Source organism: Trichosurus vulpecula, chromosome 4, assembly GCF_011100635.1.
Source record: "Trichosurus vulpecula isolate mTriVul1 chromosome 4, mTriVul1.pri, whole genome shotgun sequence".
Taxonomy (NCBI): Eukaryota; Metazoa; Chordata; class Mammalia; order Diprotodontia; family Phalangeridae; genus Trichosurus; species Trichosurus vulpecula.
The window spans coordinates 215,643,883-215,658,750 of record NC_050576.1 but is presented as its reverse complement, the minus strand read 5'-3'; the positions used below and the strand labels follow the sequence as shown (position 1 = coordinate 215,658,750).

The following is a 14,868-nucleotide window of genomic DNA, read 5'->3' as shown; positions in this document are numbered from 1 at the left end:
TCATCTCTTTGCCTTGCCTGCCTCTCTGGTAATAAGGTCAGCTTTTGACAAGCCCTTGGAGGCATGGAAGAGATCACCCCGGTGCTGGTCAAGCAGGCTTTGAAATTCAAGGCAGTTCAAAGTTGCCTGCTTGACTAACCACTTGTGTGGGAGACGAACCAAGACGAGGGAGGGAGGGAGGGAGGGAGGGAATAGCATTTGTTCAGTGTTTACTCTGTGCCAAGTACTGTGTTAAACGCTTTACCGATATCTCATACGATCCTCACAATAACCTTGGAAGATAGCTCGATGCTATCTGAATTTCATAGTTGGGGAAACTGAGGCAAACAGGTTCAATGACTTTCCCAGAGACAGAGGGACAGAGCGGGGCCTGGCCATGTGAAATACAGTCATTGAAGCTCACTCCTTCATTCCTTTATTCCTTACCCTAATCTGGTATTTGAGATAAGGAATCTTTCCGGGCAGCTAGGTGGCACAGTGAGTAGAGCACCAGCCCTGGAGTCAGGAGGACCTGAGCTCAAATGCAGCCTCAGACGCTTGATACACTTACTAGCTGTGTGACCTTGGGCAAGTCGCTGAACCCCAACTGCCCTGCCTTCCCCACTCCAAAAAAAAAAAAAGAGAGATAAGGAACCTTTCAAATTAAGGAGGGGAGGAAATAAAAACCGGTATTTATATTGCATTTTAATGTTTGTAAAAACACTCTAAATACATTATTTTGTTCACTCCTTGAAACACTCCTGTGAGTGGGGATTACTGTCTGCATTTTATAGATGGGAAAACTAAGACTCAGTGAGATTAAATAACCTGTCTAAGGCCACATAGCTAGTAATAGTAGGAGGTTAGAGAAGGAGTTAGGGATGCTTTCCCATGGCTGAAAGTTCTTTATTCTCCACCTCCACTGTCATCCCCTTTCCCTCGTTTCTCCTCTTCCCCCATATGATTAACCTTCTTCCCATCCAGCTGAAGAGGAAGAGTTGATGGACTTCAACCTGCAACATCTGGCCACCCTGGCTGCCGCCTGGTCTCTAGCGGAGGCTGCCAGCCTGGAGGCTGGACCTCCTGCTGCTGGGCTCCCCGTTCCTGGGCCCTGCTGCTCCACCCTCACACCCCGAATGCAAATCCTCCGACGCAAATACACATGGACCCCGAAAACCAAACCTGTGAGTAAAAGATTCTCCTAGATCACCCTGGGCAACCCATGGCAGGGGATGGTAAAAGAGGGCAAATAGGCAGGGGGATGTCCTAGCACATGATTTTATTCTAGGGAAGATTTGACCTCAGTTTTGGACTGATGAAGAAGGTCCACTATGATCCCAAGAATAACTTCCTTCAGTTCTCTCCCCTCCCCTTCCTAAACAAGAAGGAAGTTGAGAGACCCAGCATGGAGAGACCCTAAGAGACCTTTCCATGGATCCCTAGACCTTACCTATGACCAGAACTCATTGGCTCTTGCCTCCCCATCCTTCAATTACACATAACATGGTATTCTCTTTCCCCGTACTAAGAGGCTCCCATGTCCCTGCTCACCAGGTATGCCCTCTCAAAGCCGCCATCGACCAACTAGGCACAAAGGAGGTGGAGATGAGGATGCGACTGGTAGACCTGCAGCGGCGGTACAAGGAAAAGCAGCGGGAATTGGCCAAGCTGCAGCGGCGGCATGATCATGAGTAAGTCTGGAGCAAGTCTGGAGGGGGGCTGAGGTGGGCCCTTCAAGGCATCAAGTTGGACCTGGAATGTGAGAAGAGAGTGGAATAGCAGGAAGTGGAAAAGAGAGAAGGAGTAGAGGATTATATGGAATCATAGACTGGACCAGGTGTTCTTAACATTTTTTTTGAGCCATTGGCCCCTTTGGAAGCCTAGTGAAGCCTATGGACCCCTTCTTAGAATAATATTTTTGAATGCATTAAATGAAATACATAGAATTACAAAGGAAACTGATGCTGTTGAAATACAATTATCAAAATATTTTTAAAAGACAAGTTCACAGATCCCAGGTTAAGAGCCCTTCATCTTAGAAAGAACTGGAAAAGACTTTAGGGATTGCCTAGTTCAACTCCCCTTTTTGAGAGCTTTCTAAAAATTAGAGGTATCCTCCAATGTAATGGAGGGCCTTATGGGGTGGTGAGCCTCTCGTGGCTGGAAGAACGTCCATCAGGGATGTCATAGATGGCCTTCCCTCCCATACAGGGGAGGAGATGGGATCAAGGTGACCTCAAAGATTCTTTCTAACCCCAAACTTCACTATGATTCTGTGACTCTATTTAAGTGACCTTCCTTATTCTCTAGGCACCCATGATAGGAAATGCGGAAGGGAAGGAGCAGACTGATTCAGAAACCCGAGCCTTGCAGCTGAGCGGCCTGCTCAGGGTTCTGAATTAAGGCACTTGTGGGAAGCTGGGATTTTATAACTCACCTTTCATACCACTTCCAGAATAACTTTCCTCATGCATAGACCCAGACATGGCATTCTTCTACTCCAGAATCTTCGATGATTCCTCATTGCCTACTGAATTAAGTTCTAACTCCTTTTGCTTGGCATTCAAGCACCCAAAATGTGGTACCCTGCCCCCAACCTGCTGTTTTTCCAGTCTTGTCTCCTGTTGTTCCCTCCATATGTTGTATGCTCTGGCCAAACTGAACTCTTTCCCCTCCCCACAAAAAATGCCCTGAACTTTTCTCTATTCCTTAGGTCTGTAATGTCCTCCTTTCCCATCTTTTTCTGGCAAATTCCTATCCACCCTTTAAAGCTTAACCAAGTCAAAAGTTACTTTTGTCCACAAATTTTCCTGATTCCCCCCTTATTGGTAATGACTATCCCCTTTGAGCCACAAGTGGCACTTTATTAAGTAACTCTCTGATGTACTTTTGTAATATTGTATATCATAGCTGGATTGGTGTCTTCTTCTAAAACTAGACTGTAAATTCCGTGAGGGCAAGGGATCTTTTTTAGCACCTAGCATAGCATTTCGAACATAGTTTTTTGGGGCAGGTCAGAGTTCTGGGTTAGAGAAGCAGTTTGCTCCAGAAGGTTCTCACTGTACTCTTTCCCTCCCATCCAGAAGAGATGAGCGCTCCAGGAGCCCAGCTCGGCGAGGGCCAGGGCGACCGAGGAAACGAAAGCACTCTGGCATCCTGCCAACCCTCCGACAGGGCAGCCACCTTCCCAAGTGTGACAGCAAAAAAGTCAAGTGAGTCTTCACTAGGTGGTCTTGCTGGGAAGAATTCCTTGCTGTGGGAATCCCTTAAGCCTGTCTGCTCAGAGGGCTTGCAGTTGTGCTAGGCAGGGCCCTCTGGGCCAGTCAAGTTATTTGGTTGGCATGTAGCAGAGCTGATCAACCATCCTGTCTTGGATCATCTCCCCTCTCACCTCTCTGCCTGTGTGTCTGCATCAGTGTGTGCCTTGCTCCTTTCCCACTGCTCAGAGTTGTTGCTGTGGCTCATATGGGGGCTCTTTAGCCTTGTGTTCTTCTCAGTGGTCTCTGTGTGGCATCTGCCTGTTGGTTCATCTGGAATCAGTAGAACTGCTAGTTGAGGGGTTCCCGGCTGGGTACCCAGAAGAGGTGGGTACCTTCATGTCCCTCTTCTTGGGTAGCGACCAGCACGCCCCACCCAGCTCTGGCCCCAGCAGACAGCTTCCCTCTGTGGCCGGGCAGGACAGGGCAGCATCCCCCCTCCCAGGAGGAGGCAGTAATGGGGGTGGCAACGGGAAGTTGGAATGATGGAACTGCCTCTCACAACTCCAATGTTCACAGTCACTAAACTCCCCGGATCCAGCTCCCCCTATCGGTCGGTGCCTCTGCACCAACACCAGGGGGGCCTGAGATGTTGATCACCTAGTTTTGGAGCCAACATCCCCTCCCCCCCCCCCACCTCCGCCCTGTGGCCTCCCCCCTCTGAAGTGTGAGGCCGCGTTGCATAAAAGCCTCTTTATCTGTGCTGTATAAAGTCGTTGGTCACGCTGCAATGGTGTTCATTGCTGCTGGCGCTTTGTTATTATCCATTACCCGCCCGGCACAGTCATTCTCGCACTCCCGGGCCCTCTATAATTGTCCTTCTCTGCTACAAATTGCCTCTCCCGGCAGGCCCATTTGCATAAATCCTCCAAGCTCTTCCAAACATGATTGGAGTGAGTGTGTGTGCACTGCATCAATCCTGATGATTTGGTAATAATAGTTAAATCTGCACTAAATGGTTCCTTCAATTAAGACAGAGAAAAAAAATTAATCTCTGGGTTTTATGTCACAAAACATTAGCAAATGTAGTGAAGGTTAGAGGGAGGGAGGGGGGAGAAGTTAGTATTGGCTTCAGGTTGCATCAGGGCTATACCAACATGGCTGGGGGATGTTCTCCTAGGAGCTGTCCCAAAGCAGCTTCTCCCAAATCCCCCTCCCCCATCCCCAAGATCAGAGAACACATTGGTCCAAGGGACCTTTGCTTCTCCTCCAAGCTATCCCTTATGCTCACTTTGGGGGAGCTGCTAGAACCCGAATGGGATAGTACAACTCGAACCAGAGTCCTGCTGGGTCCTTTCCACCCAGGCCAGTCGTCCCCAACCTAAGCTGGGAAGGAGGCTCAAGATGGATTGGGCCGGAACCAGCTGTAGCCTGTTAGGTGGCAAAACCCTTGGACCAGTACCACCCAGGGCATTGACTAGCTGAGTTGGCTGCTTTCCCCACTGCTATTAGAGAAACCACTGGTGTGGCCACTTGACGCTATACCTCTCTGTTCCAGCACAAGTGTTATTGGCAAATTGTGACCTAGCAGATGTCCCTTCAGGACAGGAAAGGTAGAGGTATCCCCTCACCTTCAGTTCCTTGACCCTGGTTCTTAGAGGTGGCTTTATATGGCCCACCAACCTCTAATACTCATTGGCAAACAAGAATGAGTGCCATTTTTGCTCCCTCAATCAGTCATTTATTACTGTGCTTGGGATACAAAGAAAAGTCCCTTCTCTCAAGTTGCTCAAAGTCTAACGGAGGTGGCAACATGCAAACAACTATGTGCAAATAAGATAGATACAGGATTGACTGGAGATAGTGACAGAGGGAAGAGAGGAGCAAAATGTGAGAAGAAGACTGGAAAGCTAGAAAGGGTGCAGATCATGAAGGATTTTAAAAGCAAAACAGAAGATTTTGTATTTGATCCTAGGAGTAATAGGAAGCCACTGAAGTTTATGGAATAATGGGGCAACATGGTCAGACCAACCCTTTAGAACAATCACCTTGACAGCTAAATGAAAGATGGTCTGGATTGAGGAGAGCTTTGAGACAGGGAATACCAACCAAGAATTACGGGAAGTGAGTAAATGAATGGGTAGGTGTCGAGAGGCTTTGAGAGTACAGGGATGGCTCCTCACCCCTCCTTGATCAGAGGGGAATGTCAGGGGTGGAAGGGTTAGGAAACTGGAGTGGTCCTGGAAGGGCAAACCAGGTCCTGGCATAGCGTTTAGTAAGTACCAGACCCAGACACTACAGCACCATTCCAGATCTAGTGAGTTGACAGTGTCAGGAGCCCAGTGACTACCTGCTGGCAGGGACTTCAACATGTGCTGCATTGCTGGTAGAGGATCTTGAGGCCCATGACTCCTACCACAGATGAGAAACCTGTATGATTTGTGGAGGACACTGTCCCACCCTGGGCTTAGAGTATGAATCATTAGCTCTCTAGTGACTAAAAAATGGCACTGGTGGAGGGGGAGGAGGGATGGGGACGGGGATAGGTCCTTGTTCTACTCCTTGCCACCCTCCCCACCCCTCCCCAGGGGTTTTAGGAAGCATATTCTCTGTTCTGCCTCCTCAGTCACTAGAGGGACCCCAGGCAGCTCCTCATCTTAAATCTTGTCACTTACTGGTTTTGTGACGCTCAGTTTCCTCTTTGGTAGAGTGAAGGAGTTGTTCTCCCTACTGGGGTGAGGAATCTGCAGCTTCCAGGCCACACATGTGGCCTTCTGGGTCCTTGGGTGCCATCTTTTTACCAAGTCCAAGTTTTACAGAACAAATCCTTTTATTAAGGGGATTTGTTCTGTGAAGTGTGGATTCGGTCAAGGGACTGCACCTGAAGACCTAGAGGGCTACACGCAGCCTCGAGGCCACAGGTTCCCCACCCCTGCGCCTAGCCTATTTCTGTGACCCTAGGTTCGTGGCCTCAGTTCTGTGTGTGTGTGGTGGGTCAATATATGTGTTTATGGTGTATATATGTGCATGTGTGTGGTGTACATATATTGTATATATGTGTGAATAGCATGTGCATGTGGGTGTGGTTTATCTAGGTCTGGTGTGTATGTGGGTGTGTGAGAGAGAAACAGAGAAGACAGAGAAAGAGAGAGAGGGAAGAGGAGCAGGACAAGAGGAAAGCTACAGTCCAGTAGAGTGGACTCCAGTTTACTAAAGGCCTCACCCCTCCTCCTCCTCCTCCTCCTCCTCCTCCTCCTCTTCTTCTTCTTCCTTCTCCTTCTCTTCCCCCTCTTCCCTGCTGCCCACCCCCTTTCCTCTTTTGTCTTTTGACTAGGTACTTGGAGCCCACTAGTGATACAGCCTCCTCCTAGCAACAGCCCTTCCCCTTAATCTCTAGCCCTATTGTTTCTTCTCCTCTCCAGAGGCCAAGGATCAAGGAAGAAGCCAGATTAGAGAGGGAAACTCAGGCCCCATCCTGCCTAGCAGATCCCAGTTAGGTTTGTCCTCTGAGGTTAGAAGCTGGGGTTAGAGGTTCAGAATCGGCCTATAGCATGCAGGGAGGACCAAATGGTGGAATTGAGCCATTTCCCTTCTCTGGTCTCCAGCACAAGCAAGGACGTTTCCAGCTAGAGCAAAGGAAAAGTGAATGGACACACCTGGGTCCCTTTGAAAGCTACAAAGATCAGGAAAAGTCTGGGTACCGCTGGCCAGTTATAACCTGGGAATAGTAACCTAAGCAGTGGTGTGTAGCAGTGAAGCTGCCTGCCTGTGATCATATGTGTGGCCAATGTGGGCAGTTCAAGTCCCTAGCCGAGCCAGACCAAGACCCAGGCCTACCAAATGACTGTGATCTCATAAGCCTTCAAGGAAAGTGAGTCACTCTGATAGACCCAGAGTCCTGGATCCTGGCAACCCAGCCTTAGGAACTGACTTTCTTTGAAAGTGTCTCCATTAGAGTATAGGTGGGCCAAATGGCATCCCTTATACCTGGAACCTGGAGAGGTGGAAGGACATATTGACTGGACCCAATATATATGGAGTAGCCACAGTTTTAAGTACTTCTTGGCTTTGAAAACTTTAAGCAAGGCTTTCCTGTTGACAGCTCTTTGTAGGTGTGACTATAATACAAACCCACCTGACCACAGTGCTGACCTAACCTATAACATACCTATAACATACTTGTTAGAACCTGTTATTTATGTATGTTAGGTTCCATAACGTACATTACATTTCCCCATTTGTTTATTTATACCAATTTATTAGCTATCCTTCCTTCTTACCCTCCCTGCCATTGAAAAAATTTTTAAAAAAACCCTTTAGAACATATTCACAGTCCAACAAAACGAATTCCCACAATGGCCATGTCCAAAAATGTATGCCTCATTCTGCATTGGAAGTCTATCCCTTTTCTAGCTGGAGATTTCTAATGTACTTTATCTTTAGCTACTTCTGGAATCATGATTTGTCATTTCATTAATCAGAGTTCTCAAGTCTTTCAAAGTTTGTTATTTTTTAAAAAATAATACTGCCCACCATACACTTGTGCCTCTTCCCACCCAGTCCCAGGCTGAGCAGAGGGTGATAGCGCTGGAGGCTGAGGAGAGGAAGGGTGGGGTGGGAGGTGAGTGGGCACTTGGTCTGAAATGTGGAAGATGATGGTGTCCCCTTCATCTTCTGGGCTGCTCAGTACTCAGGGGAAAACTTTCTCCAGTGGCTCAGTGGTGGTGAACTAAGCACTGGGGATGGGAGATAAATGTTAGGGGACCCAGAATTCCCTAGGCATGATCCTTACACTCAGGTCCTCCACTTCTCTCCCTCCCCCAATCTGAAGCTGTAGCCAAAACTCAAACCCTCTGAGAATGTGGCAGAGGAGTGTGAGTGACCCACTCCTGATCCTTGGAGAGAGTCCAGAGGAGGAGCCAAAAGCAAATATTTGAAGGCCTGTCATGTAGAATTGGGATTGGCCTTGTTCTTAGCCCTAGAGGAAAGAGCCAGTAGCAATGGCTAGATACTACAGAGAGATAGATTTATGCGGTCTAAAGAAAACAACCCACCAATTAGAGCTCTCCCAAAATAGAATGGGTTGCCTTGGACGGCAGTAGATTCCCCTCACTAGAGATCTCTAGGCAAAGGCTGGATGGTCACTTTCTGGGGATGTTGGGTCAGATGGCATCTGAGGTCCCTTGCAACTTTGAAATCCTGTGATCTTGGATTGCAGCTCCCAGGAGAGACAGTCTTTCTGTCTCCTGGCTTGATGGCTCTCCAAGCCCATCAAAGTTGGTGTCTCTTAGAAGAAATTGCCCTCGAGAGGTGTTCTGCAGAATCAATCCATCTATCATTAAGCATTTATTAAGTACCTACTATGTGTCAGGAACTGAATTAGGTGCCGGGGATACAAAAACAGAAATGAAACAATCCCTACCTTCAAGGAGTTTATCTGTATCAGGGAAACCTATACATGTACATATGTATGTGTGTGTGTGTGTGTGTGTGTGTGTGCGTATACATTTTATACAGTAGATACAAGGTGATTTTTAAGGAGGGTATTAGCCTCTGGGTGTTGAGCTGCGTGTTGAAAGGAGCTAGGGTGGAAGAAGCAGAAGTGAGGGTTGGGTGGGTGCATATGAAAATGTGTGAAGGGAAAGCAATAACAAGGCCAGAAAGATCGTTTGGACCAGGTTGTGAAGGGGTTATCACTTCGGCAGCTGTGTGGAAGGCGTACTGGAGTGGGAAGAGAGGTGAGACAAGCTATTCCAATACTGTGAGGGAGAGAGGATGAGAAGGCGTCTCTAAGGGTAGAGAGAAGGGATCGTAGAGTGAGAGTCTGTCAAGGGAGAAACACAAAGGCTTGGCAGCAGATTGGATATGTGGGGTGAGGAAGAGTGAGGAATTGAGTAGGACACCAAGTCACTGAACCTGGTGACAGAAGGTGCTGAGTTTGGAAGAAAAGATCACTTGTGGTTTGGACGTATTGAGTTTGAGTTGCCAGCAGGACATCCAGTTTGAAATGTCCAAAGATGTGCCAGGGTGGGAGCATTATTCTGAGAAGAGGTCCATAGATTTCATCAGACTGCCGAGACTCCTCGGCAGTCTGATGAAATCTATGGACCTCTTCTCAGAATAATGTTTTCAAATGCATAAAATAAATTTCATAATATTACAAAGGAAATCAATTCTATTGAAATATGGTTATCAAAAAAAAATTTTTAAAGGTCATAGACCCAAGGTTATGAACCTGTGAGCTAAAAGGAATCTTAGTCATCATTTACTTACCTTGCCTATTTTATAAATGAAGCTATCTTTCTTTTAAGCACAGAGACTTTTTCATTCTTTTTTTTCAATTCTAAATTATTTCCCTCCTTCTACTCCCTCCCCTACCCAAAGAGAAGGCAAGAAATACAAAATCTATTGCAAATATGTATAGACATGTAAAAGAAATTTCTGCATTAGCCATGTTCCCCCCACCCCAAAAAAAATAGCAAGAGAAAGGAATAAAAAAAATGCTTCTATCTTCATTTTGAGTCCATCCATTCCAACTAAGGCTATCTTCAGAGGCCAAGGGTCCATTCTATCTTTTTACATATACCCACTGCCACCTGAGCTCAGCTTCCTGTGATAAGTTAGACAATCCCCTTAAGAGAGAACATCCCTAGATACTTGGCCATACCATCCTAGTACCTGTCTCCAGAGACAAAACTCAGTATATATTGGCAGGGGGCACCATGGTGATCTGAAGAGGATCCAGGTGGTCTACTTGGGAGCTGCATCACCACCACCTAAAGGAAACAAAGTCTATTTCTAGCAATACTTTTAAGAGCAGATGAGATGGGGAGCCATTCAACTGTTTTTCAGGAGGGCTTCTTTCAAAGAATGGCCTAAAAGGACCATGACTATGTCTTAGCAGGAACCTTAAATTTTCATCCAATAATCAACCAACATTTAGTAAGCTTCCGTTATGTGCAAAGCTCTGTGTTCAGTGGTCTGGGATAAGCAAAGATAAAATAGCGGCTGTTGTCAAGGAGCTGGGGAAGGCCTAGATACAGGCCTACCTTACTGTGTACACCGTGTGTATATATGCACATATGATATATCTATATATGTATGTGTGTATATAATGTATGTATACATTTATGTATGTGCACGTACATATACATATCAGTTATTATTCTTTTTTCAGTACTAAATCTGTCGTATTTTTGCCCTGATTGATTTTTTGTGACAGTGAGGTTGTACTGTCTTTTTCTCTAGTCTCCCTTCTGGGTCTTCTTTTTTGTCTCTCTGAGATTTTTTTCCCTTTTCTTTGTTATATTTGCATCCTGTCTCACTAGCCATCCCTCCCGCTCTTTCTCCTTCCTTTGCTCTTTCTTCTTTCCTTTTCTCATAGTCTATGTCTCAATCTTTAAATTTCATTTTCTTTCCCCAGTTGTTTCCTTTTTCCTTCTATCTCAGTTCCATCCCCTTTTGCTCTGGAGTTTCTCCCTCTTTCCATTTCCCTATTTCTCTTTTCTCCCTCCCCATCCCTCCCCTCATTGTTTTACCACCCTTACATTCTGTTGATCATTGTGAGATGTTTATGTGAGCATACTCTTTGCTACGTCATCCATAATGGCCTCTGGTGTTGACCTTGGTTATAATGGAGTTAGACATAGGCATCAACTTTTAGATCTGGACGGCACCTTAGATAGCATCTAATCCAACTTGCTCATTTTACAGATGAGAAAACTGAGTCCCAGAGAAGGCATATGACTTGCCCTTGCTACTTCTAGGTAGCTTGTCCATAGCAGGGTCAAGACTAGAAACCCCAATTGGGTCTTCTGACTCACCTTCCAGTACTCTTTCTACCAAGGCAAGACGCTTCCTGTGGGACTTAATCATCCTTTCCTCCTTCCTCCCCACGTCTCAGATCCGTGAAGGCCAGCCTGAGCATCCTGTGTGCTGAGTTACGGAGTGAAGGGGAGCCCAAGAAGAAGAGAAGCAAATTAGATAAGGGGGTCTACAGCAGTCTCAACTCCCAGGTAAGTCCTTGTCTATATTCCTGCTCAGTCTGTTTTCCACACTCATTTCCTCCCTCTGTCATCCCTGGGTTATTTGGGAGCGATGCCATTTTATTTCAGCCTAGCAGCCATGGAAGGAACATGTTCCCATTTCCATTTTCTACCATCTTTCTGTCTGTAAGGTTTTGAATGACTGTTGGGGGCTAAAGTTTTTTAAATTGTTAATGGACCCCTTACCGGCCATGGGTATGTTGCTAACTCCTCTCTATCCCTGGAATTCCAGAAATAGATGCTAGAATGAGTGCCTTTGGGAGCTGCGGCCCTTAAATATTCCCAACCTAGTCAGTGAGTCCTCCGCACAGAGCATCTTCCTTGTACAGATATCCTACGGGCCAGGCCTCTACAGTAGGTTAACCCGTTATCAGCAGCTTATGGATTTTGACCATTCCCCTGATGAAGCTTCCAGCTGGCTATGTTGTCACTGCCAACACCACCCCCAACGCACATACACACACATGTGCACACAGGGAGAGGAGGCTGGCAGCAGCTCTCCCATCTCCTTCCTTTCCTTCTCCCTTCTCTTAGCAATTATATTGTCAGCAACCCTCACCCTGCTCTTAGGCTAAAGGTTTGGAGAATCAAAAGTAGCGTCTCTCTAGAAAAGGGGCCTCTTTTGTTGTAAAGGGATGTAAACTAAATAGGTTAAGGTCCTTGGGGAGCTTAAAGTCTAATCTGAGCAGCTAGACGGTACAGTGGGTCTGGAATCAGGAAGACCTGAGTTCAGAAACTTACTAGCTTTGTTGCCCTGGTCAAGTCACTTAACCTCTGTTTGCCTCAGTTTCCTTAACTGTAAAATGGGGACAGTGATAGCACCTACCTCGCAGGGTTGTTGTGAAAATCAAACAAGATAATAGTTGTAAAGCGTTTAGCACAGTGCCTGCCACATAGTAGGAGCTATATAAATGTTACCTATTGTTATCTGTATTATTAGTTGTAAAAACAGATCATAGACTTTTAAAAACTGAAGCTATTTAAGAAAGCAATACATCAGACAGTAAAGAAGCATTTATTGAGAAATTTGCTATTCATTTATTCATTCAGCAAATATTTGAATACCTCCTTAATATACAGGGCACTGTATGAGACGGTAAGGCTTACAGAAGAAAGATTCAAGACGTAGTACCTTCCTCCAAGTTGCCAGTAGCCTACTGTCCTTGGAAAGAATCCTGGATTAGGAGTCAGAGGAACTGAGTTCAAATCCTCTCTCTGTCACTTAACTACTTTTATGACCTATGGCAAATCGCTTTACTTCTCAGCCTCTGTTTCCTCATCCATAAAATGAGGGGCTGGACTAGATGACCTCTGAGGTCTTTTCCATTTCTAGATCTATAAAAAAAAATGAGAAATAGTATCCATATATGCAGTGTTATAGGAAGTTCACTGGTGGGATGTCCTGATGCAGGCTTGTAGTTGCTGCTACTGGGGAAGCCAGAGTTAGAGGATCACTTGAGCTCAGGAGTTCTGAGCTGTACTAGGTCTAAAGCCAATCAGGTGCCTACACTAAGTCCAATACCAATATGGTAGCACCCAGCTGCTGAGGAATGGGGTAGGGCCTCCAGCCCAATTCAGGAGGTGGGAACCAGCACAGATTGGGATTCTGAGCTATCAGAAGGGGCAGTGTTGGGCCTGAGTGGCTGCTGTACATTGAGACGGAGTGAAATAGGGGGACCCAGTCAACGAAATACAGAGAAGGAAAAGGGAAGGGAGAAAGAACTAGATTTGGAGACAGCGGCTCCAAGTTTGAATGCTTACTTTGCTACTATCTCTGTAGCCTTTGGCAGTGACTTAACTTTTCTAAGCCTCAGTTTGCCAATCTGAAAAATGAAATTTTGGATTTAGATTATCTCTAAGTACCCTTCTGGCCCTGTATTCTTTGATCCCCAGAGTAAAAAATAATACTTATAGGTAAGTCGCTTAACCTTTCAGTGCCTCAGTTGTCTGATCTGTAAAATAAGAGAGTAATACTTGATGGCTTCCCAGCTAGCTCTATCTATGATCCCATATATTTCACTTTAAACAAATCCAATATAGGAAAATCCAGATTTATAATGTGGGTAAAATCCTGAGCGAGTTGCCTTGCAGAAAAAGCAAACTCCCCTAGGACACCTAAAATACGGTTCAATTTACAGAAACTGGGTTTCCACAGAACGCCTCAGGGACACATCTAGTATGGAAAGCAAGGCCCACCTATAGCACCAGTTAAGCATACGAGTAGTAAGGAGGTGCAGGGTCAAAGTGACAAATCCTCAGTCTTACAGGATAAGAGTCATTTGCAAAACTTTTGTCATTAGAGAAGTGAAGAACCAGATGGCCGCCATTCAGAGAACTGAAAACCTTAAAAACCCTCTTCCCATCTCCCCAGCACATCCACACACAGAGCCAGCCCCTTGACCCACACTCTCTGCAGCCTCCCCAAGACCACTCTAGCCAATAATCTCTTGCTTGCGCTCACACCATCTCAGTGACCTCTCTCTTCTTTCCCCTATCCCCATCTGAAAAGGCAATGCTAAACTGCCCTCCACAGGCAATTCAGTGTGTCAGAAATGTGTCCTCCTTCCCTCCCCCCCCAGCTTTTTTTTCCTTTTGCTTTAGAAAAGCCAACTCTAGCCAGACACTTTGGTAAACTAGAGTGGCCACAGTACCCACAACTTTCTGGGTGTCCTTGGCCCCTCTGCCCACCCACATGGAATCCAAAATGGGCCAGGGCAGGGAAAATGGGATTCCATTGATAGCACCAATCTTAAGCTTGTCATCAGGGAGCCAGACGTAGTCAGATTTGGGAAGGCCCAAACAGATCGGCACCATTTCCACCCAGTCCCAGACTTTGCCTTGGCTCCTTTGAAGTGTGAGACTCCAGTGGAGTTGGCACAGTCTGAGCAGGGCACTCAGCTAAAGGGAAACTGAGAAAAAAATCCATACATCCTTCCCTCACCCCATTTTACCCATAACAGAGAGACAAGGTCTGGCCTTTCCCTCATCACATGAGTGCTGGTCCTTTTACCCCCAGCCATTTTTAGCTTCTGGAGAGATTTGCCACAGCTGGGCAATTCTGCCAGAGTTCAGTGGGCCTTTGGGATAATTTGCTGCTTTTTTGCTTTTCCCAGAGGGAAGGGGAAAGGAGAACTGAACCAGTGGCCCAAGCCTCCAAAAAACTCAGCCCAGTAATACAGCCTAGCATCACAGGAATTTGCCTGGTCTGCTTGGGGAAGGCAACCTCAAGCTAGATTTCTATCACTGAATGCCCTCCCCCACCAAACCAGCCAGGCATATTATAGGTCTTGAGATGCGAACGAGGACCAAGCACTGAGCGATTTCCCTGTATGGATTGTTCCACAGGAGAAGGTTCGGTGTAAAAAGAGTGGATCCCAGAGTAAAGTGGCCCAGCTGAAGCCGAAGGTCAGGAACAAAGGTTTGCCAGCTGGCATCAGCCCCTTCCGGCGGAAAGAGGCCAACCCTGGCGGACGCATCCAAAAGAAGCTGTCTCGAGCCAAGAGCACCAAGGTGGCCTTGGCAGCCAAGCACCCACAGCCAGACAGCGATGGCAAGGACAGCCCCAAGTTCGCAGCCAAGCCCACAACAGCAGCAGGGGGAACTGAGGCAGGCAAGTAATCTCAAGTCTGGGCCTACTCTTCACTTTC

The 14,868-nt window shown here is 46.6% G+C and overlaps 1 protein-coding gene across 1 annotated transcript in view; it reads left to right on the top strand.

The window, feature by feature from the left end:
- BAHCC1 (BAH domain and coiled-coil containing 1) overlaps positions 1-14,868 on the top strand; it is a 151,041-nt gene that overhangs the window by 123,796 nt on the left and 12,377 nt on the right. Inside the window, exons 11-15 of the mRNA XM_036757926.1 lie at positions 964-1,163; positions 1,534-1,670; positions 3,063-3,191; positions 11,080-11,191; positions 14,567-14,831. Coding sequence (XP_036613821.1) covers positions 964-1,163; positions 1,534-1,670; positions 3,063-3,191; positions 11,080-11,191; positions 14,567-14,831 — 843 coding nt within the window. The remainder of the gene's footprint in view (positions 1-963; positions 1,164-1,533; positions 1,671-3,062; positions 3,192-11,079; positions 11,192-14,566; positions 14,832-14,868) is intronic.